The sequence below is a fragment of the Vespa mandarinia genome, chromosome 1, assembly GCF_050613455.1.
Source record: "Vespa mandarinia isolate Hongniang chromosome 1, ASM5061345v1, whole genome shotgun sequence".
Taxonomy (NCBI): domain Eukaryota; kingdom Metazoa; phylum Arthropoda; class Insecta; order Hymenoptera; family Vespidae; genus Vespa; species Vespa mandarinia.
The window spans coordinates 4,422,427-4,448,649 of NC_140810.1; the positions used below are offsets into that span (position 1 = coordinate 4,422,427).

Here is a 26,223-nt window from a genome sequence, read left to right on the forward strand (position 1 = left end):
GCTTTATTCCATCTTATCTTTATCAACTTCTATCGATATGACTATATAGCAGAGATATTCAGTGTTAACACAAAAATTGAAAATGTATAGCATAAATCATGTAATACTAAACTTATATTTAATATATTAAAAATTAATTCATTTACAATGATTTTTTACAATAGAATTTAATATTTAGATATACCCAAAGTATTGTAAATTATATATATTTAGGTATAGAGAAATAAATATATCAAAAAAAACATTTTAGTAATTTGATTATATTTTATTTAAAGTATATCAAATGAAGTAAAAATATATATCAGATTAATTATTCTAATTTAAATGAAAACGTATCTTTTATAAAAACACATAAGTAATTTATTTTCTACAATAACTATAAAATATTTAATCAGTTATTTATAATGTTTTAATATTGTTTACTTTACAGTAAATAAATTAAGCAATTATTATATAGCATTGTTAAACGAATCAAAAGTAGAAAGCTTTGCAGTAAAGTATATGATAAATGTCAAATATCTAAAAGTACTTTGAGTAGTATATAGTATCGCCTTAACACTATTGCTTTTTAATGCATTGTACTTGTTTTTCTTATGTATTATTTCAATTTTTTTTTCTCTCTTATATACTAAATGTGAGAAAAAAGACTATCTTACATTGATTTTTCTAATGATTCTCAAATATGGATTTGAGTAAATTACACATAAAACCGCATTTGCTTATATTTAACAAGACTTAACGTACAATTTATCTTATTAATTATAGTTGCATCCAATGTTCTTTGTTTTAAATCGCCATCATGAGTTACTGTATTTTTTGTTATACACACAACATCGATAACTATCAAGAATTAAAATACAAGTATACGTCTTTCAAACAGATACTTGTACATAATGACACGTCAAGCATATAAATCAAAATGATCCTTTTTTTACATTATCAATAAAGGTGTAAACAAGACTGAGTATACTCGCTTTCACTTTTATTTGTACATTTAACCTTGTTACATCATTTTTTCGTCTATTTAAATGCAAATATAAGAATTAATAATTTGTTGGGGGGCTCCATTGGGTGATAGAATAAATCGTGTAGCTGCTATTATATAAAATTGTTTAATTTAAAAGATTAAGCTTACACGTTAGTAATACCAAAAAACAAAACTTACAACGTTTATAATAGAGAACATTTTTTTTTAACATTCGTTAGATTGAATAACAAATTATAAAAAAAATCAAGAACTGTTTCTACTATTTTCGCCGCATTAGCTGAATTGTAAAAATTAATTTTTTTTTATCCTTTTCTCTTTTTTTGACATATTATATAATATACATATACATATATATATATATATATATATATATATATATTCGCGTCTCAACTAATACGACGAGATCCATAATCTGTTACATATAGTAAAAATAATAAATATTTACATATGACGCATTTATACAAAAAGTCAGTACTCTTGAAAAAAAGTTGGTATGATTGTCAAATCTTCGTAAATGAACACTTCTGTCTTTCTGAATCGACCGCGTATTTTATAGGATTAAATTTTAATTATCATGACATGGAATAATACTTTTAAAATAATTAATATATTTCTAATAAATATACACAATATAATAAAATTATATAAAAATTTTCCATATTCCAATACTATCTGAATGAACAAAAGATAGGAGTTATAAATATGTAAAAGAGATTGATTTTTTTTGTTAATGCTATCATATTAAACTAACATTCTTTTAACTATAATATTAAATGTTATCGATAGCAGAAAGATAATGTTCCGAAAGATTTGCGTAACTTTGGGCGCAATAATAAAAACCAACTTTTTGTTCTGGTGTGTATACATGTATACATGTGTGTGTGTGTGTGCGCGCGCGCGTGCGCGCGCGTGCGTGCGGCGTGTGAATGCGCACTCTCATTATATCCTAAATAAATAAAAGAAGAGTAAAAATAAAACGAGGTGTGGATAAAGAGAGGGAGCCTTTCATAAAATAATACCTAATCTGCCTTTCCTGCACATTACTTCGCAAAACAATGATAAATAAAGCCATTTGTACAAAGCAGAAGATAATCTCTTCGTCTAATCTTATAAAATTGACTCTTACTGTTAGGAACCAGAATATATGTTTATATATATATATACACACACATATATATATATATATATATATATATATATATATATATAGACATATATAAAGGTAACAGAGCAGATTAAGAGTCTTCAATCCTTCGCTGCGTTGGAATCTTCACACGTGTATTATAATTAACGTCCAAAAGAGGATTGGTGGCTTAGAAACTTAGAAGAGAAAACTTCAATTCTTTAGCCACATTTAGTAAATGTATTACTAGATGTCTTTAATTAGTGCAAGATTCTAGTAACTAGTCGGACGTGTGTTTTCCTATATGCGTAGTTTATCGTTATATGTCAAATTCCGTAAAGCAATGTCCGATATTTTTTGGGGAGGGGGACATTGCTATTAGTACACATTAACGTTTACTGTATTCATAATCTGCTTGTTGCGCATATAATCATTCTGTACAATTTCTTTGTTTTATTATTTTTTTTTTCTGCAATAATAACTTTGACAAATCCCTTCGTTTTGATGCACGCACACAAAATGCTTGAGTTTTATAGGTTTTATTTTAACATATTTGACTCGAATTTTGCAATGCATCGTCTTGCAATTATCTTGCAAATATAACACAATCGAATGTGACGACAACGATTGTCGCCAATGGTTTGTCGAAAGTTATTGCATTGTTGTTCTCTGTGTTTATATCCTGTAAATTACTAATCTAACCTTTTTTTTTTTCATTCATATAAAAATAACACGCAATGCGAAGCTATCCAACATTGCTTTGTACATTCGCCCGTGCTCCAATGAAACAAAGTCGAACTTAATAAGCTTAAATAATTAATTGCCAAATCATTAAGACCATCATTTAATCGTGCTGATGTACAATATATATATATGTATATATATATTTATGTGTATATATATTTATATATATATTTATATATATACATATATTATATATATATTTATATATATATACATATATTACATATATTTTATATATATATATATATATATATATACATATATAGAAAACAGATTTTTTTGTTATCAATACGATATTCGAGGAACGTTACTTTCTAAGAAATTTTTCATTGTCCTTTTCTTTTTAAAGAAAAATCAATAACTTTGAGACATAACACGTTAATCTATAGAATCTATATGTATAAAAAATACATATATATATACCACTAGTTTTTGAACGAGGCTAAAAAAAAAAGTTAGCTTTTATCTCAGCCTGAAACACGTTACAATCGAAAAATTGGTATATCTTTTCTTTGGAGAATCGCAAAGAAAGATAAAGAAGAATAGTAATATACAGTTTATAATTGGAGCAAAAACAACGTTTGATAGAAAACATAAATTGTAATAAGAGCACTAACGCGTAAATAAGTCACACGATTCTAAGTGAAACATAAAAATTGATGGAATTTGATTAAAATTGTCTTCAAAGCTTTTTGATAAAGATTTTACATAAAAAAAAAAAAAAATTGTAATCTCTTTAACAACCATTTTAAAGAAATATACGGCAATGATTTTCTTCGACTTAATTATATTCGTATCTCTATTATTTCGGTGCCAATCTCTACTTATAACGTAAATTCACGTGCATACTGAGTGTGATTACGTTAGTTGAAAACATTAAAATGTTAATATTAAATGCTTTTTTTGCACGAGATGGTCGGTAATCTAAAGTGCTCATATTAAACGTGTTTCTATATATATGATTGCTTGATATTTACAATCCTTTCAATACTTTGGCTCTCAAATACGAAGAACAAAAGAACATTTATTGCATGTTATCGTCTCATGATTTTTTTGTGGTAATACGAAATCATGGTATAACTATGATATTTATATTTACATATCCCTTTATAAAGAATCGATCGATAAATAATAATAATATTAATAGCAATAATAATAAGAAGAAGAAGAAGAGAAGAATAAGAATAATAATACGAAAGAGGATTTCAATATACTTACAGAATAATCACTGGTATCTCTCAGAGAGAAAACCTTAATATATAACGTATTTGTGTGAGTTCGAGTTACATTGGTATATCTATGCGCCGATGTAATAATATTTAAAGTACGTTATTTCATTTGAAATATTATCAAATACGATACACGGAGATCGTCACGAAAAATGCGATTTCTATTCTCATTGGAAGAAAAATGCTTTCAATTTGTAAAAATCGATAGACAAATTTGTGAAACTGTAACTTTACAACAATATAACACTTATCATTTCCATGAGATTATTGTTTCAATAATTATTATATTCAGAATGTTATTTTGTGTTCAATTTATATCGCATTTTCTATAAAGAAAAAACCACAATAGGATGCAGCTTGTAGAAGCTGTATTTAAAAAATCTAAACGATTACTTTCGATGTTTGTAAAAAGTTTCATCTGTACCATTTTACCTACCAAACTATGTGAAAACATTAAAATGAAATTACAAAGTAACACATATTAGAAAAACATGTACATTATGTATACCGTTGAATGTATATGTTGAGGTTGTGAAATATGTTACACCATTTACAATGTAACTCATGTTTCAACAGAACTATCGATTGAAGTTCAACCTTGATTTTGTCGTGAGTCTACAACCATGAGTAAAAACTGAACATTTCAGTATTCGGTGGTAATACTTTATGGTCAAGTATCGTTAATCTCATGTCTAATGAATCGTATAAATAAGCTTCTTTGCCTCTACCGCCTGATACAACTTAATTCTAATTACCAAGCAAGAAGACTTCTACACAATTCATTCGTGTGTATTCCGTGTATGACAACGTATATCTCGAACATTGCTTTGTGTTACGTCGATAAGAATTGCACTGTACATTAACTACTCAACGATATCATCAAATTCTGCTAAAAATTCATTAAAGTAACAGTGACTAAAATTGACTGCCACATTTCTGTACACGTTCAATTTTGTATACCACTATACGAATTACTTGCCCAGTTTACATTGTTGTCTTCGGCTTCATTGTTAACTTTCTGTGTTGGATTATCAGTGGAACCTGGATAGAACAATAAAAATAAAAATAAATATATAAAAATAAATATATAAATATATATATATAAAAAAAAAAGAATTAATCGAGATAATTTGAAACTTTTGAAAGATATATTTTTCTTATTGACTTTTCCATCTCAAAATATGGAAAGACAGGTATGCTAAATTTGAAGAAATTAAATATTACGAAAAGAAAAAGTACTTACAAGTGTCATGTATCTCTTCCTGCTCCCTTTCTCCCTCACCTTCTTCTTCTTCCTCCTCTTCTTCTTCCTCCTCCTCTTCCTCCTCCTCCTCCTCGTCACCCGATGAAGATTCACTATCGCTATCAAAACTTTCGGAATTTGCTGACAAAGAATATCTATCATAATCTTCGGGATCAGAATATACTTCTGCTCCAGGAAAAATATATCTTCCAGGTGTTAATTGATAATATGAATTATCTATGAAAACAATAATTTTTATCAAATTAAAATATAATAATCGGTCAACTGAGATGTAAATAAAAAAATTTACATTAGTTTTATTTATATATATACCTGGTAATCTAGTAGCAAGACTTTCTCTGATTTTAGGAGGCCAGCAATATCTCTCTAATTCATTGGATTTCGATTCTCCAATTTCACCTTTTTCTTCAGAACTATCAACGCTATTACAACTATCGCCTATACCAGAATCCATAGCCGAATCAATAGACGTTTGACGTGGCTTAAAAACAGTTTTCTCGTACGCAACATGATTCATTAATGTTGATTCTTCATCAGATTTTGTTATTTCTTCCCTACTGCCGTCAAATCGATTTGTTTCTGAAGTAATGTTCGTTAACGTATTGATTGAAGGAAATTCGATTAATCTTGGAGCCACTTGGCATTCTTCTAAATTATAAATTTGGCCATTATGTTCAGACGTTGATTCCACAGATATAATATGATTCTTAGATTCTACAGAATGTATCGTTTGATCACTAGTTTCTGTTGCATCCTTACACGTAACGTAATTTATAACGGAATGGCACCCAAGATTCATTCTTTTAGGACTATTTTCATTACTCGAAATATCTAACCTTCGCTTTGGACTTTCATCTAAATTATAAGTTTCTTCTACATTTTCTGTACGAGTAATTTGGAAAGTCGAAGAAACACATACGTCTGTTGTATTTTGGACGTATTGAGCTATCGGATTTGGATTGATTATTAAATTGTTTGGACTCTCTAAAGAAATATTATGTGATGTTAAAATATCGTCTGTACTACTTTGTGGTAATATCGTGTGATCGGCAATATCTTGACTTTGTTCCCACGTATCGTCCGGTACACAACGCGATGGTAATAGTTGAGATGCTTCTTTTAGGACTTTTTCACGCCAACATACTTCTTTGTAATTATCACCCATTCTGTAAAAAAAGAAAAAAAATCATATTAAGAATATCGTACTCGTCGTATATAAGATGAGAAAGAGAATTAAAATCAACTTACAAATGACAAAGTTGATTTATAATAATATCACCATCTCCCAGTAGCTCAACGTCAAATTTGAGATGCGGCAGGGATTCACGATTGATGAGAATTTGCGGCACGTGAGATGGAATAGATGATGGTATTAATGCTACCGGCTGAACCTTTAGAGATGATCCAATGACAATTAAAAGATCACAATCGTCCTTATCTTTTGCCATGGCATCATGAAATGCATCCGGAAGACCTTCGCCAAAGAAGACTATGTCAGGTTTCATAATACCTTGAGACACGAGATCTGAAAATTAAAGAGACAAAAATGTATTTCAAATACCAAATTGATTTTTTCAATTAAATATGGGAGAAAAGAGAAAAAAAAATCAGGATCAGAGAGTAATGGCGTCTTTTTCACTCAATCATAACATACTTCAATTGTAAATGTCAAATGTGATAAAATGGCAAGCGGTAAACTGTAAGCCCGTAACCACGTCTGATTGGCGTTTACGGGGTTATTTGATGCAATTTTATAAGTTTACCTTATTATGCTTATTAATAAGCGAGGTTTTACTCGCAGTTATGATTGACATATCGACTTATGTGTGGATCAGTGTAAATGGCAACATCATTTAGCGAAGATGTATTCCGAGAAGAGCAGATAATGTTCTCACATGGCCATCGACTCGCGACACAATATAGGAAAGGCTAATAGCAGAAACTATCTCTAGATAGCTAAGTTTCCATACCATAGAAACTGATAAGCCAGATTACGAAAGACTGCAAATAAATATACTATCAGCGGAGATCAAATATAAATAGGTCATCCATTTACCTCTATAATTTTCATTGGAGTTGGTCTCGGCTATTGAAGGTAGGGCGTTCACTCTGCATTTTGGACACAAAGGTATTCTTTGGGCAAAGATATCTTCTCTGATGTCGTCCGCTTTAACTTGATATTTACACCTTGTACAGGAAGCAGTAGCAAACGAGCCTTTGAAAAAAAAAAAAAAAATAACCATAGAAAAAACGAATACATAATAAGAAATAGAACGATTAAAGAATTTCAATATTTTTTCTATTTAACGAGAGATACTTTCGATCTTACATTTCCATTTTTTCTTGAGTACAAGCAACCCTTGTATAACACGATACTCCAAGAACACGGTTTCGATATAGCACGGTACAAAAATTGCGAAATACCCTCCTATATCACGGTTTTGATATATACAAAACAAATTCGCCTAATTTATATTACTTCCTAGCTTTTTATAACACGGTACATAACCACGGTAATTAACCGTGTTATAGGAGGGTTGCCTGTACCACAGGAATATCGAATTTACATACCGTGGCACTCTATCACGTTTTCAATGCCAGCTACTTGTTCCAAAGTATCGATATTTTGTGAATAATTTCGTAAAAGCTTTTTCTGTTTGTCCAATATTTTTATAAACCTATGACAGGGGCTAGGTTTAAACTGTCCTGGATATATTTCACGTGCAAATTTGTAAAATGGCCTGGGATCTTGACCAAAATAATTGATGTCAAACATAGCCTATGAAATAAATAGTAAAGATCACATATTAACAAAAATAAATATATGAAGTTAAATAAAATATATTAAAGCAATCAAATTTATTATTTTGCACTACCTGTGGATCGGGTAAATCTGGAAAATCTTGAGCGAGTCTTGAATATATACCATCTCTACTTCTAAAGTCAGGTATACCGCAACTTACACTCACACCAGCGCCTGTCAGAACTATGATTTTTTTACTATTGCGAATTAATCTAACAACGTCGGACAACGTATTTATATGCCTCAACTTTTGCCTTCGTGGTGGTTCACACATCATATTTAATATTATCTAAAATATCGAATTGCTTAGCATTAGTATATCCTGATCACAGATATTTTATTTAATATATTTTCATATTCTATTTACTACTTAATAGATACCTTCCACAGCGTCAGGTCATCAACCTGCTCTGGAATCTGTGTGGAATCCATGAGTAGGTGATGTAAAAGATCTCGTGGATCTGTACCTATTAACATTTGCTTTTCCACCCACGAACAGGCGTTTTGCCACTGATTACCAACTTCTCCGTTACCAGAAAGTTCAGATAAACCTGATAAATCTGACAAATTGGATACTGTCGATGACACTTCGTCTTTTTCATCTGCAGTGTCAATCCTAATACACGAATGATAACAATAAATAACTTAAAATATTTCAAAGTACGATATGATTTAATGATTTCAACTTACGGGCATCCAGTATCGTCACTGGTCGAATCAATTCTAGATGAAGATGTCAAATTTGTAGCATCTGAAGAAGTGGAAGCAGACTTGGATTCATCGCTTAATTCAGCATATGCGCTGTCTGTACCCGATGTTTCTATATATATATAAAAGAAAATAATCATTAATTATTTTATTACAAAAAATTAATGTTAGATTTTAACTCTTAAAAAAAAAAACCACCTATATTGTTATATAGATTCTAATGAATACTATACATATCTAATTTTAAATATTATTTCAACCAATATATTCATGCAATTATAAATTATTATTTCATATGAAAATATACTTTCTTCTTCTTTGTATAAAAAATTTGTATATAAAAAAAATACTTAATAACTTTATATATCCTTTTAGAAATAGAACAATACAATAAATCTATTAAATTCTGTTTTGTTATCAATGGATTATAAATATAGATTTCAAAATTATTTTATGTAATTATAAAAATAAATTTATATTTTTATTACTTCGTGTCAATTTTTTTATTTTTTTTTTTTAATTTATAGAAGATGTACACTTATATTTATTATTATTAATTTATTATTATTATTAATATTTACAATATTATTAATAATTTATCATTATTATTAATATTTAATGAAAAATAATAGTTCAGATATAAATTTCATCTCATTATTTGTATATTTGATTTATAAATCGTTGTTTTCATAAAAATAAAAAAAAAAATAAAAAAAATAAAAATTAAAAAAAAATTAAAAAAAAAAAAAAATAAAAAAAAATAAAAAAAAAATAAAAAGAAATGATGAAAAAAATGAAAAATGTAATATTGATTATATCCGAAGATATTAATAGGGGGAAAAGAAAAATGGTTTTATTTAGAATATCGCTATCCATTTATAAAAGTCGATGAATTATTATTAAAATACCTTTATATATATACATACATATATATATATATGTATATATATAGACACATATATATATGTATACATATATTTGATACATATATATATATTCTGTAAAAATGATTATATTTGTAGGATATCATATTTTTCCCGCCTATCAATGTATATGCGCAATGAAGGAAAAACAGTTACGTTTCTCTTTTATGTGAGAATTGTGCCATCTGTGAATCTCTGCGAATGAAGCGCACCGAGATGCTACTGTCACACTAATCCTTCGATACGCGCCTCGAATGCTTTATGTTCTAAGGAAAATTCTTCTGTCTTTTTTTACACGCGACATTGAAAAAAATGCGACCAATAGCAAGGAAATCATAGAATACCGGCCTTATAAAGTTGCTTGAGGAAACTGTTAACTGCGGTAGAAGTAAAGTATTTAGAAAATACGACGCACGAAGCGCAACTGTCATGGCGTCCTCAGTACTCGCTGCAAACAGGATCAAGCTAAGACAGACCATGGAAAATGAGGTGACGCCTTTCGCTCCGCCATCTTGCAATTTTTGTCGATTTCTTTAATTAATCGTTCATAATATTGCGAACATACCTTCAAAATCTTCATTCGTTCTGTCGCGTAAGATCTCGCAATCTCTGAAATCTGGTTCAATACTGTTGATAGACGTATAGTCGTAACCGTCGACCTTTCGCCGTTTTGCTGGGGACGAATATTCTGGCACCTCCGAGCCCGACGCCATTTTCAACAGCAATGCATTGCACACTTTGATGAGCGGGCCGGTAGCTTAACAGAGGTCGCTTTTGTCCACGATATCCCCTCCTTGGTCTTAGATGAGAATAGGAGACGGCAACTAGACCGATTTCTACCACTTAACAATAAAATCAAATAATGGCACAAAAACCATCATTGAAAATTATAGTCATAAATTTTATATTTTAATCTCGATTATAATTCTTCATAAAAGATTACGCGTGCATATAACATTACATATTTTATTAAGAAATGCCATTTAATTCATCAAATAAATTCATAAAAATTTTAACCATTTTTTTCATTATTGTACAATATATAAAAATATCAAATGTAATAAGAAAAATATATTTTATTGATGTAGTTCTATAATAATATATTAGTTTTATAATACAATATATATTTATCATTCAGTATTTCATGATGAAGTATTTCTCAAGATCTATATCATTTCTTGTGTATATCTGACATGTAAATATATATGTATGTCAAATATAATTGAAGTAGGAGAATTTACATATTTTTTATTTTAATACGTTGTTTTATTAAAACATACAAAGAGTAAAGGAAAAGAAAAATTAATTTTCTCTTTGAACATCAGTGAACTGCTTCGCATACTTAATTACGTCAAGAGGTTAACCAAGTAATCACAAATAGTGTATTTTTATTGATTTACCTACCTTTAATAATTGTGATAGTTATTGCTCTCGTAATACTTTAAATGCAAGGAATATTTATTACGTGAACTGTAAATGTACATCTCATATAAATAATTGAATCGACTAAAACATATATATATATTTGTATAATGTAATAACATATTTATATATGAAAAATAATTAAACAATACTAAAGAATAATACTAGTACTAATTAAATAAAACAAATTTAGCATAAATTTAATATTAACAACTTGATTGTATATAACAGCATATATACAGCACACACAAACAATCTATTTTTTTCCTTTTACAATATTTTGATTAATTATGTCAGAATTAAAATCATAATAAAAAAATACTATTTTTTAATGTAATTATTTATTATATTACAAAGAATTATACATTACTTTAAATTAATTATACATTAATTTTCATCATTGTCTCTTTTCTTTGTATCTTTTCCTGTAAGATATTTAAATAGCATAACAACAGGAATATTGCTCTGTTCATATTTTGGCACATATTTTTCTCGAAAAAGATACCAAACAGAGTGTATTACACTTGCAAGGATTACAAATGATGCTAACGAACGTACCATTAACTTCATGGGTTTTATGGGTTCCATTTTTTCAAAAGTATTATATTTCTTTTTTGCAGAAATTATTTAACAAGATGTTAATATTTCTTGATTGATATTAATATCAACAGGTTCATAGAGAAAGTGCTTTTATTTCATTGTATTAATTACTCGGACATAGGATCGGAATTTCTAAGAAATTTTAAAAATTATATTCTCCTGAAATCAAATATATATATATTTATAAAGTCTTTTACAATTATTAATCATAGAGAAATAATAACAGCAAATTATAATATTGACTTTTACTTCAAATTTGAAGTTCTATATACGAAGAATGTATTTCAAATGGTATATATTGCATGAGATAGTAAAATTTAAGAAGTTTAGTTATCTTAAATTATCTGATTCGTTAATAAAATTATTTATTATAATTATTACTATTACTTAAGATTATCATGAAATAAAAAAAATCGCTTGTTGAAAATAAATTTTTTTTTTCATGTAGGATGTATATTAAATAGGTTGTGTACAATACGTAATGGATGCATCTATGTTACGTGATTTAAATTGGAAAGATATAGCTTGTGGAATTTTTTTTCTTGGAGAGAAGCCCATTAATACCTTAAATATAGAAGAATCTACAGAAAAAAGATCAAAAGAGTATATTCCCTATGCCACTCTATTTTTCTCACAGAGAAATAATTATATATGCACATGCGTCACTTATAAAACTTTCGTTGTGCCTTTATAATGTATCGTATCTGCTTATATAGAAACGAAGCTTAAGTTGTACCAACACAAATACTTACAGTACAACTTTTAGTGGTGGTAGTGTAATACACGTGTTGACTTTAAAAGTATACAAATTTAATTTACTATTAATTTATTAATAAATATTTTCAAGATTTGACAATATCTAAAATTTCTAGTAATTTTTTAACAAATACATAAAAATGAGTGTAAGTATTAAATATATTTTGATTTTATATGAAATTTGTAATTTTGTTATAAAATCTAATCTTTAAATATGAAAACAAGTTTAATAATTTTTGTTTTATATTTAATAAAATAATTAAATGTAAATAGAAATATTTTTTATATTTTTTAATATGTATAATAATATATATAAGATAATATTTTTTTTTCTAACAGAAGCAAAAGAAACCAAAGATTAGTAAAATTAAAAGAAACAATCAGACAAAAACAAAACTTTCAAAACAAGGGAAATTAAAAACACGTAGACATAAGCAATCTAAAAAACAAATTCAAAGAACTTTACCAAAAGTAGACAAAGTAGAAGAAGAAGAAAGTGATAATGGAGAAGATTTATTACATATGGTTGAAGAAGATGATTTATCTTTTTTACAAAATGCTATTTCTAATAAATCTTATAATTTACTGAAAAAAATAAGATTGAATGAGTATGAAATTAATCATTTTTATACAATTACATAATCAAAACAATCAACATAAATTGATATTTATTTTAGGATAGTTGTAAATCATAAACAAGGACAAAAATCTAAAAGAAAACAGGAAAAAGATCAACTAGAAGAATCGTATGAAGATCATATATCAAAGTTGAATGAAAGAAACGGTATAAAAAAGATGCGTATGTTACTTCCTATAAAAACTCAACAAGGTGTGATAGAAAAGAGAATTATAGAAGAAAAAGAAGAAGAAGAAGATAAGGAAATTGAAAATAATGAAGAAAGTATGTTTGAACAAAATGGGGAAGATGAAGAATTAGATGAACATGGAGAAATTAATTCATATTTACAAGTAAATCTTTGACAATTATACATTGACTTTATATTAACCAAATATGTTATATTACATATAAGAGAGTTACTTGAATTCAATAACTTTCATTTTAACTCCAATAACGATAAAATAATGGAATTTAATTAATATTGTAGAACAATTTAAATAAGGAAAATGGTGAAGCAGTATCTACTGTAGAACTTATAGCATGTCGTGAAGAAATATTAAAATCAAGGCGCTTCAAAATTGGTGTATTGTCCAGTACACTTTTAGAGAATCCAGAACTTAAATCTAGTAATTTTAAAGTACTTTTGGATTTCATGGAAGAAAGCAATCCAGAAATCTATATCACAGTTAAAAAATTGGCAATGATATCACTTTTAGAAGTATTTAAAGATCTTTTGCCATCTTATCAAATTTTACAACTCAAACCGGAAGGCGTCAAATGTTTGTATATTTTGTAAACCTAGTACACTTAAAAATAATTATATTTGTTTAATATCGTTTAGTTATTAATTTTTATATATTTTTGATTTATGTTTATTAATATTTTATATTTTAGTGAAAAAGGAGACATTACAATTACAAAATTATGAAGCTGTATTACTAAAAAGTTACAAACAGTACTTACAAAAACTTGAAAAGATGTCTAATATCCTGAGAAAAAAAGCAGGAGACACACGAATTGTTTATGAAAGAGAAATTTTATTGGGAGAAATGGCTGTAATGTGTATGTGTGAATTATTAGTTAACCATCCTTATTTCAATTTTTCCTTTAATATAGCAAACTTTCTCATACCATTATTAAATAACAAAAAGGCTAGTGTAAGAGAAAGAATAGTAAAATATATTTCTGAAGTATTTAAGGAAGATAAGCGTGGAGAATTATCACTTATGGTAAGAAAATTGTACAAAATTGTTGTTAATTAACTACATTCTGTATATAAATACTTTTTATGATTACAGATAGTACGTAAAATAAATCAATTTATAAAATCTAAAGGTCATAGTGTACATGCTGAAGTTATATCTGTGCTTTTATCTCTTCGTATAAAAGATATTGATCTTGATAAAGAGAAAGAAGATGAAACTAAACAAAAGAAACTAATGTCTCACAAACAAAGAATTCTTTCATTAAGCAAACGAGAAAGGAAAAAGAACAAAAAATTAGAACAAGTAGAAAAAGAACTATTAGAAACCAAAGCAGAAGAAAACAAACAAGCAAAACAGAAAATTTTTACAGAAATAACAAGTGTAGTGTTCACAATTTATTTCAGAATTTTGAAGCAAACTCCAAATAATAAAATTTTATCTGTATGCTTAGAAGGATTGGCAAAGTAAGATAATCCCTGTATTATGTATATATATTTTACTTTATTATTAAAAAGAAAATTTTCTTCATATATATATTTTTGATTTTTAGATTTGCACATTGTATCAATTTAGATTTTTATCAAGATATAGTAACAGTTATAGATAGATTGATGGAGGAAGGTAATTTAGGATTGAGAGAACAACTGCATTGTATTCAATGCGTATTTACAATATTATCAGGTCAAGGTACATCATTGAATATTGACCCTTACAAGTCAGTATATTTTATTATGATATATAATCATTGAAAAATATTTTTCTAAGATAAATATTATATATATCCATTTTACAGATTTTATGTACATTTATATAAAAATCTTTTAAATATTCATTGTGGTAAAACACAAACTGAAATAGAAATTATTTTGAGAACTTTAATACAAGTACTTATTAATAGAAGAAAAAGAATTTCTTCTAAACGTTTAGTAGCTTTTGTAAAAAGAATGATTACTTTAGCTTTACAATTACAACATAATGGAGCGCTTGGTTTACTAAGTATTATCAAGCAAATAATGCAACTTGGTAGAGCAGTAGATGTTTTATTAGATACAGATTATACCAGTGGAGATGGATTTTATCAACCTGAAATTGAAGATCCAGAATATTGTAATGCACATTGTTCTGCATTATGGGAGCTTGTTGTCCTTCAGGTGTGTAATTTTAAAGATTTAATTTAAAAAATAAATCATGTTTATTCTACATTAACATTTATTTTCTATTACGCAGCGTCATTATCATACCATAGTGCGGAAAGTAGCAAAAAATATAGCATGGAATGTACCTGTAAATGGTGAAGGTAGTTTAAGTTCAGATATTGCTAAACTGTAAGTATATACATACAAATGATATTTAAAAATTTAATAAAATTTGTAATTTTTAACTTATTTTAAAGTTACTTATTTCTGAAATTTTTAGAACACCAGAACAGTTTTATACAGAATTTGATCCAACTGGTGTTGCATTTAAACCTCCTGTGCCTGCACCTAAGAAAATAATTAATAAAGCAAATTCGACAGATAATTACTATAAAAGTAATGAATTTGAAGAATACATTAACACTATTAAGAATCAAGAATTGTTTACAGATGGATATGTAGATTTTTATGAAGTATTAATAAAAGATTTGTCATGTAACATATAATAAAACATATAATAAATTTTTGTATAATAAATGTGTATATTTCATACAATTGGATATGTTTCAATACATTTTGAAAAGTTTTTGTTTTATATTCTTCTTACTTTATTGTGATAATGTTCATTAAAATTTTATATTGAAATCGACGTTTTTCTGTGTTCTTGTTTTTTATTCTTTTTTTTATTTTTTCATTGCAACAATACATTTGTGGCAAAAATACTTTAATTTATTTTCATTACGAATAAAATAAAAGCATTATTACAGCAAATATAATGTTTCTTCTTTGTTCTAAAAATAAACTACAGAAATAATAACGAATATGATTCCGTTTATTCGCTCTACACTTTTTAAATAGTAAATTATTATTTCGAATACTTATATATTTATATATCTAGAATTTATATTGAAAATATATGAGCAAGATCTTTAATATTTCTTTTAATAAGTCTTAGCTAGTAGAACATAAAATGAAAAATCAAAGGAACTAGACTATCTAATTGACTGTATTGTAGGAGAAAAGAACATAAATCCCTAATTTTTCCAATTATCTCTCATATAACTCTTTCATGACTTTACAATGACATAATTTCATCACTTTGTACATCAGTGGATATAAGAAATTGTAATTAATAAGCTTATTGTATTATATGCAATTTTATTCTTAATCCATTATATTAATAAAATGGATATTCTCACATATATATATTATATATATATATGCTATCATTCATCCAAATGCTAAAGCTGTACAAAATATGTGTAATGAAAAATGTGATACCATACCAAATGCTATATATGTACAAAAGATTCCTTTTTATACTATACAGTAAAATATGAAATTTGAAAATGAAACATGACATTTAATTTTGTTATCAAAAATGTGTTATAAAATAAAATATTTTATATAAAAAAAAACTCATCAAGCTTAGAGAAATATATATTTTTATTTGTTCTTTTATTTATCCTGTAAACACTCGTAGAACAAGCCCTAAATAAAGATATTATTTAATCAGTTTTTGACCTAGAAAATCCTAGTAACCAATAAGATTTGTAAATTCATTTTAAAAAGTGCATAGCTTTTGCTATCAAATTAGTTAAAAAAAAAAAAAAAAAAAAAAAAATTATAATGAAAGCATTATATAATTAGATATAATAAACGTCATATACAGGTGTTTATTATAGATATAATTCTAGTTTAGAATATTCATTTTATAATATAATAATCACATCCAATATGAAACAACACATACATATTATTAGATCAACAACTTGAGTATTATCAAAAATGTTGCAAGAAATTAAGTAATGCGTACTTATTACTATATAAGGGCTCATCCTAACAAAGTTTACAGTTATTTTTTTTTTTATTCTTGAGTACTTTTCAAAATATTTATTGTATTAACAGAAAGTAAGTTCGAATAAATGTAATATTATGTACTATTGTACGATTGTACCATAGACAAATACATCTTGACACTATGAAGTTCCAGTCTATATCATTGTTGTACATTCATAGAATATTTTAAAATGTGATGTTTTTTACGAATTTTCATTAATATATATAATCATTCATTAATGAAAAAAATTATTAAAGTGAATATCGATTGTAATGGAATATCCTCAAATGAATTGTATTGTAAAATTAAATTATGTGTCTTTATCTACATAATCAATGTTATCTGCTATTAATAATTTGATGAATTTACATTAGAAGTTTATATTAATGACCAATTGATTATCAAGTAATATTGTGCCAATACATTTAACAAGATTATTGCAACCTTGTATACTGTAATATATATTTAAGAACTGATTATATGATATTTGAAAATTTTAATTACTTTATATGTTAAAGTAACCGAAATATATACTGTGCATAAAAATAATAAGTAACAACTTGTACCATGTATTTTATAAATAACATCACTTTTGGCTTCCTATTTTAACTAGTACACATAATTGGAAATTAAACTATGTTGTGTGTAATGTAATTTATGAATTGATCAATTAACAATCAATAATCTTTTATGTATGAAAATAATAGCTTTTTTAATAAAATAAAGAATGTTCATCTTATATTAATGGAAAGAAATCAATATTGAATTGAAAGGTATCTGTAGTAAGTTTAGTTAAATTCTCAATATTTTGTGTATAGTCATGAACACAAACATTCTGGAGCATTTGTTTCAGCAATATTTTACAAACAAATTCCATGAGTAAAAATAAGAATAAAGTGTTATGCAAGAACGTGCTTAATAATGCTTCTTAAAAAGTTACAGCAAGAATAAGAGATTTTCAATTTGAAGTTTTAGTAATAATAGTAGAGTATAAAGGTAATAAAACAAAGTATATATTAACTTTTATTGGAATGAAGAATAGGATAAGCTAGGTTAAATAACTAAATAAAAAATTTATGAATAATATAAAATTTTTGTAATTATTGTTACAATATTTGGTGCTTGTTCATCTAAGTTACTAGAAATGTAATAATTGAGAATAGGAAGCCAAACAGCAATACAGCAGTAAAATGATATTACTTAATTTATTATCTTTATACTCGTCTAAAATCATAATTGTAATTGCATCATAATTTATAGTTTCACTCGCACACACATTCAAGCATTTGGCAGGCAAGAACCTAATAGACAAATCTAATTAGAAGAGAGCAATATCACTACGATGTCATCATATCACTGACAGAATTTGTAGACATATTAGGTCCTTTTAAAGCATCATTTATATCTCTTCTAAACATTGATAAATTTTGTGTAAACCTAAAATAAAAGCAATTATAATCATTATATTTTACAGTTCTTTGATTGTTATAATGAATAGAGGAACTAACTTTGAGGGAAAAAATATTCTCTATTTAATTATAAATAGAATAATAATATATGTCATTATTTACCTATCTCTATTCTTTGTAAGTAAATTTCTTTCAATGCCATCCATCAAATTTTCAAACCATTGAGCCATCGCAGCTTGTTTATCAACTGGTTGGCTTCTAATAATATTTTCTCGTAACTGATTAAAATACTAAAATATAGGAAATTTTTAATAAAAAACGTATAATGTGTTTTAAGACCATACTTTACTTACCTCTTCATTTAAAAGTATCAGGCCTAATAGAGGACGAGACATGCTCCATTGATTTCTACAATCTTCAAACATTATCACATTTAACACAGTACTTAATATTTGTTGAAGTATTTCAGGATGTTGTTTCAAAACTTCTAAAAATAACTCTCCACCACCAGGAACTACAGCATTTTTTCTTCCTGGATAACCACCCGCTAAGGAAATGTAGTAATCAGATACAATTTAAACAATATTGTTAATATTAAAGATTTGAAACATACCTTTTTGATACAATTGTTTGAATAAATATGTCACTATATGATCAAGGGTTGCACAACAACCGGTACATACCATAGTATCTGAAATAATATTATGTAATCTTAATGTAAATGAAATAAAATATAAAGAGACAAAAAAGTTGTCTTGTTAATAAACAATTATACACTGCAATATTTTTTAAATGCAGTGCTTTATCGCTTATTAAATAATTGTTACATAATATAACACAAATACAAAAAGCAAAAAAACAAAAGACATGAACATGAAATAAAGGCACATGCATGTAATAATATAATGAATTATATTGCATAACAATCTAAAATTAAAAAATATGGGTTGTATATATAACTAATAAATAACATCATTATTCTATGATATGCTGCACTAATTAATTGCAATGTATTATTATAAAGGCAGAAATAAAAAAAAGCATTGCAATGTAATATACTTTCAATGATAACAATTACTAATTTAATATATCTTAAAAATCTATCTACAAATGTTAATGTACTTAGTAATTATGTCAGCTGTGCGGCTGACTGTTCTAGACCCATTGTTTTGCATAATTCTAATAAAAATATTAAATGCATAAATGTGGGTAGCAAAAAAGGAGGCTTTAAAGATAGTCAATTATACAGAATTATGTATCAAAAATTCTGTTTGTAACATCTAGGGTCTAGATTCTACACACTCCAATCCTCTTATTGCCTCTGTTATTACATAAATATTCTGTGTAATTATTTTTTTCTCATAATTACAGAAGTATTTCATGTGTGTATATCTTTATATTACTCCAAATCTAATATGTGTATAAGGTAGATTTTCATTCCAAGCAATAATGCAAAAAAGCATATAACATAGATCTCAGCAAAAGAACTTCATAATTATGAAGAACTACTATTTAAACTAGAAGCTTGAATAATATTAATAATTTTAAACAATCTGAAATATATGTTACAAAATATGTATTATAAATTCGATTGTGAATATCTTATTCAAAGAATATTATCATATATCGTATAATTAACAAAGTTGATAATAAAAAATATTTCAATATACACTATGGCTGCACATAGTTATGTTCATTTTTAAAAATATTTATCTTCCATTTTATGATATTAATTTGTACAAAGGCATAAAGAGTATGCAAAGAATTTAGTTATCATAAACTTATTCTCTTTGCCTGTAAAAAAAAGCAATCAAAAATAATTATAATAAACAGTATAGAATTTTGTATCATTGAAGAAATATATAAACAAATTTAGAAGAACTAAAAAGACTGAATTAAAAAAAGTAATGTATGTAAGTTTTGATAACCTGAAGTAATTAATATAATAGTTTTAAGACATGGCATAGAGGATATAGAGGGTAGTTGTAGGATAGAATCAGCCGCACAGACCTGTATAGGAGTCTTTTTGCGCACCTAGTGCTGTAAGGCCTTCACTGATACTTGAAAGAATATATAAAAAAACTCTTGGTTCCAATGTTGAAAGGAAGACCATATGGTCCTGTGCCAAATATTCAAGCAATACATAATATGTTGCCGATAGTTTTGGATAATCCTATTAAAAATCAATATAGAAATATAAATGTATTTGGAGTATTTTTAAATATTTTATATTAAAATATAAACACACATAATACATACCAAAAGATCACTTTGTGGTATACTGAGAAGTAATTTCACAAATGTATTAAGTGCATTATCTAATGCTTCATCTCCATATAGCCTAAAGACTCCAAAATTTACATAACTACCACAAAGAGCTGCTTTTAACATACTGAAACATATACTAATCCCCTTGAGCTTCAAAGGATAAATCTGATCCTTGGGAACTTCAATATTCAATATATGATTGCCATAGCTACATATCACTTTACTAGCTTCACGAAATAATAAAATTCCATTTGGAGAAGATGCATCAAATTGCAATCGTTGACTTCTATTTAATACTAATTCAGCAAATAATTTCAGGACGGGTGTAGTTACTTGTGGTTCATGATGCCACAATTCCACAGCATGTAATAAGATGGGTGTATAATTCGGATATCTAAACTAAATTCAGGAACAATATTTTTATATAATATATAATACACGCGCGCGCGAACTCACACACACACTCACTCTCTAATTAGTAGCTATAAGGATACATCCAATCAAAAAGCATCATGTAAGATGTTTTAGTTGTGAATGCATATGCCAAACCCCTGAGATCTCTTGCTACACCAATCAACGCCTTTTTTGCTTCTTCTGCTGCAAACAGTGGAGTATCAGCAGCTCCCATTAGCTGACCAAGACTTTCTAATGCAGCTATATTTATGGAAATAAATATTATCTCACGTGCAATCTAAATTAACTGTATTACATATTTCATTAAATATAACTGTATACCTGTGAGGGGTAACATAAATGTATGAAATCTTTCTTCATCTTCGCCTAAATCCACCATTAATAATCTACCCAAAGATGTATAAAACATTGATCTGCAGCGCATTTCTGTTACAGCAACATTATTTCCCAAAAATGGAAAGTGTTCTCTCTATATATCAATAAAAATGATGACATATTTTTCTAATATAATATCATTTCTTTTTTAATCTTATATAATTCAATACTCACTGTATGATTATTAAGCATAAATTGAACTTCTTCTAATTTAACAAGTTTTCGAACACAACTATATCCAACAGAAAGATCATTCAAAAGTTGTAAAGTTTTTGAAATAATTTGTTCACTTCTTCCCCAATATTTCAAATTTGTTATTCTGCGAATTTTTATATAAATTATAAATATTATGTTCGAACATGATCAAACTAAAGTATAATATGTATAATGACTCACATTTTACGAATAAATATACTGAGTACCATGGCTTCATCATTGAGGCCTAAAACATCCGACAGTCTTCTGTATACTTTGGAATTTTTCTGTACCTGATCACCTACGTATATTTTACGGAATTGTTCAAAAAAACTTAACATTGCTAACTCCAATTTTTCGCAACCACCTTGTGCAAGTCTAGAATCTGTAAGGTTCATTAATTGAAGAACTCTACAAACAAGTTCACCATCCATTGCATCATATTCCTCATTACTGTTAAATGTAACTCTTCCACCAATAACACCACCTAATGTTACAAAATAACCAAGAAAATATAAATAATTAATTATAGATTTCATATAATATTGATATAAGTGCTCATTACCTATAATATAAACAAGCCATGTTAATTGTCCTTCTTGAATAGTTATATCAATTTGTTGGGTTGGGGATGCAGTTTGGGTCATTAATTCTTGATACGTTGTAGCAGCCTGATCGAACAATTGAACTAATACAGTACATGTTTTTTGATATTCGCATCTTCCTATCACTGAAACTTGTTCTAATTGTTGATGAAGTACACCTAAATCATCAAGTGGATCTTCCAAACGTTCTCTAACTACCACTGCTACAGATTCAAGTCTTGATGTAATATATGCATTTGCAATTTCAGGAGTATATGTGTTCAATAAATGCGGATCCCCTGCTTTTACATAGGGCATGGATGATACCATTCTTTGCCAAAGAGTTAAAAGATAATGTAAACTATTTGGTGCAAACTGCCACATTTGTAAACTCTGAACTGTAAACTTTGCGATTAACTGTATTGCTTCTGGATAACCTTCTACCAAAACTAATTCTCCAAGTTGAAAATTACTTTTCAATCGAGATAATAATCTACAAAATTCATGATAATTTCCAGGATCACTGAGACCTTGTGGATTTTGTAATATATGCTTCACTCCATTAACTAAATGCCTTAAAAACTTTGCTCTTTCTGTATTAGAAAACAAACTTCGTCTAACTGATGCTATCTGAACTAGACAAGACAAAGCTAAAGATGATAATGAGCTTGGCAGACTGTGGTATAAATCAAAGAATAACTTTAATGATGTAAAATCCAAAAATGCGGGTCTCCAACTTGTTGGTATCTGTACTGTACTTAAATCATCAGTGCTTTCATCTGTAGATGTTCCAATAAAGTCAAATGTCAAACAATTTTGTGCAAGCTTTAAGAGTTGTCTAATCAGACCATGCTAGATAAAAGAACATATGAAAATATATAAGCATTAGAAATTGAACTGTGATTTAACTAATTTATATTTCAATTAATAATTAATATTTAACCTACCTGTGCTTCGTCATTAAAATTTAAATTTTTACAATTTTCTCGTGCTGTACTTAATAAAGTACAAGACAGCCTAAATATTTCAAAAAGCTGTGTATCCCTGAAACTACTAGCAATTTTTCTATGCTTTGTAAGTGACCTATTTGCGTCAGCTTCTGATATTTGATTCATTTCACATGTTAATTGTGAGAGCAACTGTACACCTATCATGCAGTGCTCTACTGATCCCTGAATTATATAAAAAAAAATTATTAAATTTTATTTTACAATACAATGCCAAATACATATACATTTGAATTATTATATTATACATAAAATTCGTTTTATACAAATTTTTTCAAACCTGAAGAAATTTTGCTACATCACCAACAACATTTCTGAAAACATATTCCTCTTTGTCTGAATCAAACCAGCCAAGTTTTGATATCCTAGCAAACAATGCAACCAAAGCTTGTATAACAAAATTTGGAAGTTTTGGTTGTGTTGCTAAATAATTAAGGACGTAATTCCCTGTGTGTCAAATATTATATAAAAATATTAGTTTGTAATTCATATATAAAAGTTTTTAATATAAAAAATGTTTTGACAACAAATAATATCGTATAAATATAAAATTCTTACGTATATCCAGCCTTTGTTGTAAACTAAGTCCTTGTGCTGACCGAGAGACCAATTTTGTTAAGGTAGTAGCAGCCAATAATTGAGCATAAGCTGAATCTCCACGATCCAGAAGGAGCTGGCACTTAGTAAGCGTATCTGGTGCATTTTGAAATGCTACAAGAGCTTTTTCAGCCTCAGCACGATGTGCAGAATCTTGTGACTCATACAATTGCTTGCATAGCAATTCCAGCTGCCGCACTTCCTGTATGTGATCCATTCTTAATGTCACTATTTATACTTGTATTTTAATATTTCCATTTAGATATGTCAACTCTCTAAATTGCAAGGTCATTGTATTCACTTTTGAAGAATTTCTGCACTATGTTTACAGTCAATGTTCAAATTTGAAGATTTATTTTAAGAATGTAACTGTTGAATCTGTTTAAAAATTATAATTTCCACTTTACATAGAAAATTAAACTATTTTTTTGTTGTCTTATAAACAAATTTTACAAAGAATTGTCTACAAATATACAACTTAAATATTTCTTTTTCTTCCAGAAATAAACATTTCTTATTAGTATGATCGAAAGAGATTTAAATCTGTTTTTATTCCTGCAATATAAAATTTTGTTTTAAGACTTAATATTTTTTTTCCTTAATGTAATATGTATATAGTATTTCAATTGTATAGATCTCACAGTGATTACAAATCATAAGATTTCATTAAGGGAAAAAAAAAGAAATGACTGAAAAAATATATAATAAATTATTATCATTACCAATATATAATAATATATATGATTATTATATTCCTTAAAAATAATAATTATTGATAATTTACTAGACCTAACCCCAATTTATTGTCCAAACATTTATAGCTGAAAATTATTTACTTTATTAGACAAAAACCTGATGCAAACATTATTTTTTCAAATTAAATTTATATACATTGAGATATTGAGAATTGTAAAATATTTATAAAACATCAAAAATCTTAAATACTTTCAAAATTGGCGTCAAGTTTAAAATGTGTACACACAATATTATAGGTTATACCGAAGTTGTAAATAACAAAATTGAAATCGTTGACAAAACTTATGTTTATATCTACTTACTATAAAATTATATTTTATACAAGTATAATGAAATTATCTTGGATTAGTTTAAAAAGAAATATATCGTATAATTTACGATAAATTCATAATTACAATAATATATAAAACAAATAAACAACCACCGAACGTAGGAAATTTATAAACTGATCTTACACCTCTCTTTATCTCTCACACTGACATTCTCTCACACACATTCTCTCTCATTCTCTCTCTCTTTCTCTCTCTCTCTCTCTAGCCATACACACATACACACACCAACTAAAATCCGGCATTAAAGAGGTTATGACGATTTTACTAAAGATTACAGGACATTTGTATAAAATAGATGAAAAATAATGAGACGCTTTAATCCTCTTAACAATAATCAAATGTGAATACCATAGAGGAAACAATATATCTTATTCCATTGATTATCTTTGTACATGCGAGTGTTTTTTTCGCACAGAAAATAATATTTATTCACGAACTTGCAACAAAAGAGTTCAACACATCCCTGACAGTTAATCGTTTATTTACGAGATATGCAATGTTAAAACAACACACGAAAGACGAAAAAAATTCAATCGTCCGCCGCAGTGTGTTTTTATTAATAGTGGAGTTATTAATTCGTTAAACACTTTTGATTTCGGCAACAAACGTTGTATAGTTCGAAAGATCGTCTTTTAATTTCACCGCGTTTCAGACACGTTCTGTTTATGCACATTGATAACCGCACAGGTTGCATCGGGTTTACCATTGACTGCTTACCACACGACTTAGGAGCCGCCTTGTCGTAGATAACTTCCTCGCATTTCGAGGTTCGCACGTTATTTTGATCGGCAACTCACCTGTTCATCCGCCATTTTCGTAGCTTCGCATTATCTACAATGAAGGCAGGATCACATGCACGGAGAGTCCTCTACGGCGCAATACGTTACGGAATTATCAGAACTGTGTATCTCGGAGAGAACTCTTCT

General features: G+C 27.4%; 3 protein-coding genes across 12 annotated transcripts; 1 reads left to right on the forward strand and 2 right to left on the reverse strand.

The window, feature by feature from the left end:
- Positions 1 to 436: 436 nt before the first annotated feature.
- Sirt1 (NAD-dependent protein deacetylase sirtuin-1) lies at positions 437 to 10,495 on the reverse strand. The gene is made up of 10 exons (XM_035873556.2): positions 10,348 to 10,495; positions 8,842 to 8,971; positions 8,533 to 8,767; positions 8,225 to 8,440; positions 7,920 to 8,127; positions 7,405 to 7,563; positions 6,597 to 6,873; positions 5,661 to 6,514; positions 5,328 to 5,564; positions 437 to 5,125 (listed from the first exon to the last, which is right to left on the reverse strand). The coding sequence occupies exons 1-10, from the start codon at positions 10,493 to 10,495 to the stop codon at positions 5,031 to 5,033; spliced, it is 2,559 nt and encodes an 852-aa protein (XP_035729449.2). The 3' UTR covers positions 437 to 5,030.
- Positions 10,496 to 12,259: 1,764 nt separating this feature from the next.
- Positions 12,260 to 16,041, forward strand: Noc3 (Nucleolar complex protein 3). Its single transcript, XM_035873621.2, has 10 exons — positions 12,260 to 12,706; positions 12,900 to 13,168; positions 13,238 to 13,529; positions 13,667 to 13,958; positions 14,074 to 14,408; positions 14,478 to 14,848; positions 14,935 to 15,099; positions 15,178 to 15,535; positions 15,612 to 15,709; positions 15,801 to 16,041. The coding sequence occupies exons 1-10, from the start codon at positions 12,701 to 12,703 to the stop codon at positions 16,024 to 16,026; spliced, it is 2,412 nt and encodes an 803-aa protein (XP_035729514.1). The 5' UTR covers positions 12,260 to 12,700; the 3' UTR covers positions 16,027 to 16,041.
- Positions 16,042 to 17,230: 1,189 nt separating this feature from the next.
- Ranbp16 (Ran-binding protein 16) lies at positions 17,231 to 26,223 on the reverse strand. 10 transcript variants are annotated; one of them, XM_085662636.1, is made up of 15 exons: positions 26,001 to 26,169; positions 24,171 to 24,411; positions 23,893 to 24,059; positions 23,553 to 23,777; positions 22,587 to 23,457; positions 22,223 to 22,508; positions 22,001 to 22,145; positions 21,773 to 21,920; positions 21,532 to 21,691; positions 21,029 to 21,431; positions 20,780 to 20,942; positions 19,383 to 19,460; positions 19,123 to 19,316; positions 18,932 to 19,059; positions 17,231 to 18,797 (listed from the first exon to the last, which is right to left on the reverse strand). In XM_085662636.1, the coding sequence occupies exons 1-15, from the start codon at positions 26,001 to 26,003 to the stop codon at positions 18,698 to 18,700; spliced, it is 3,312 nt and encodes a 1,103-aa protein (XP_085518762.1). In that variant the 5' UTR covers positions 26,004 to 26,169; the 3' UTR covers positions 17,231 to 18,697. The 10 variants fall into 10 exon arrangements, with proteins under 10 accessions (XP_085518762.1, XP_035729466.1, XP_035729463.1 ...); XM_035873573.2 differs by having other exon boundaries at positions 17,232 to 18,797; positions 26,095 to 26,223; XM_035873570.2 differs by having other exon boundaries at positions 17,233 to 18,797; positions 24,171 to 24,587; positions 26,095 to 26,217.

What these genes read in the sequence shown, in the direction of transcription:
- Noc3 (XM_035873621.2), top strand. An exon ending in GTGGAGAATTATCACTTATG is followed by an intron (nt 14,409 to 14,477) that starts GTAAGAAAATTG and finishes TTATGATTACAG; the next exon opens with ATAGTACGTAAAATAAATCA. An exon ending in GGGAGCTTGTTGTCCTTCAG is followed by an intron (nt 15,536 to 15,611) that starts GTGTGTAATTTT and finishes TCTATTACGCAG; the next exon opens with CGTCATTATCATACCATAGT.
- Sirt1 (XM_035873556.2), bottom strand. Translation starts at nt 10,495, where the DNA reads ATGGCGTCGGGCTCGGAGGTGCCAGAATATTCGTCCCCAGCAAAACGG. An exon ending in CTCCAATGAAAATTATAGAG is followed by an intron (nt 6,874 to 7,404) that starts GTAAATGGATGA and finishes TTTAATTTTCAG; the next exon opens with ATCTCGTGTCTCAAGGTATT. An exon ending in GGAAGAGATACATGACACTT is followed by an intron (nt 5,126 to 5,327) that starts GTAAGTACTTTT and finishes TGTTCTATCCAG; the next exon opens with GTTCCACTGATAATCCAACA.
- Ranbp16 (XM_035873573.2), bottom strand. An exon ending in ATGATGCTTTTTGATTGGAT is followed by an intron (nt 21,432 to 21,531) that starts GTATCCTTATAG and finishes AATTTAGTTTAG; the next exon opens with ATATCCGAATTATACACCCA. An exon ending in CTTACAAAGAATAGAGATAG is followed by an intron (nt 18,798 to 18,931) that starts GTAAATAATGAC and finishes CTTTTATTTTAG; the next exon opens with GTTTACACAAAATTTATCAA.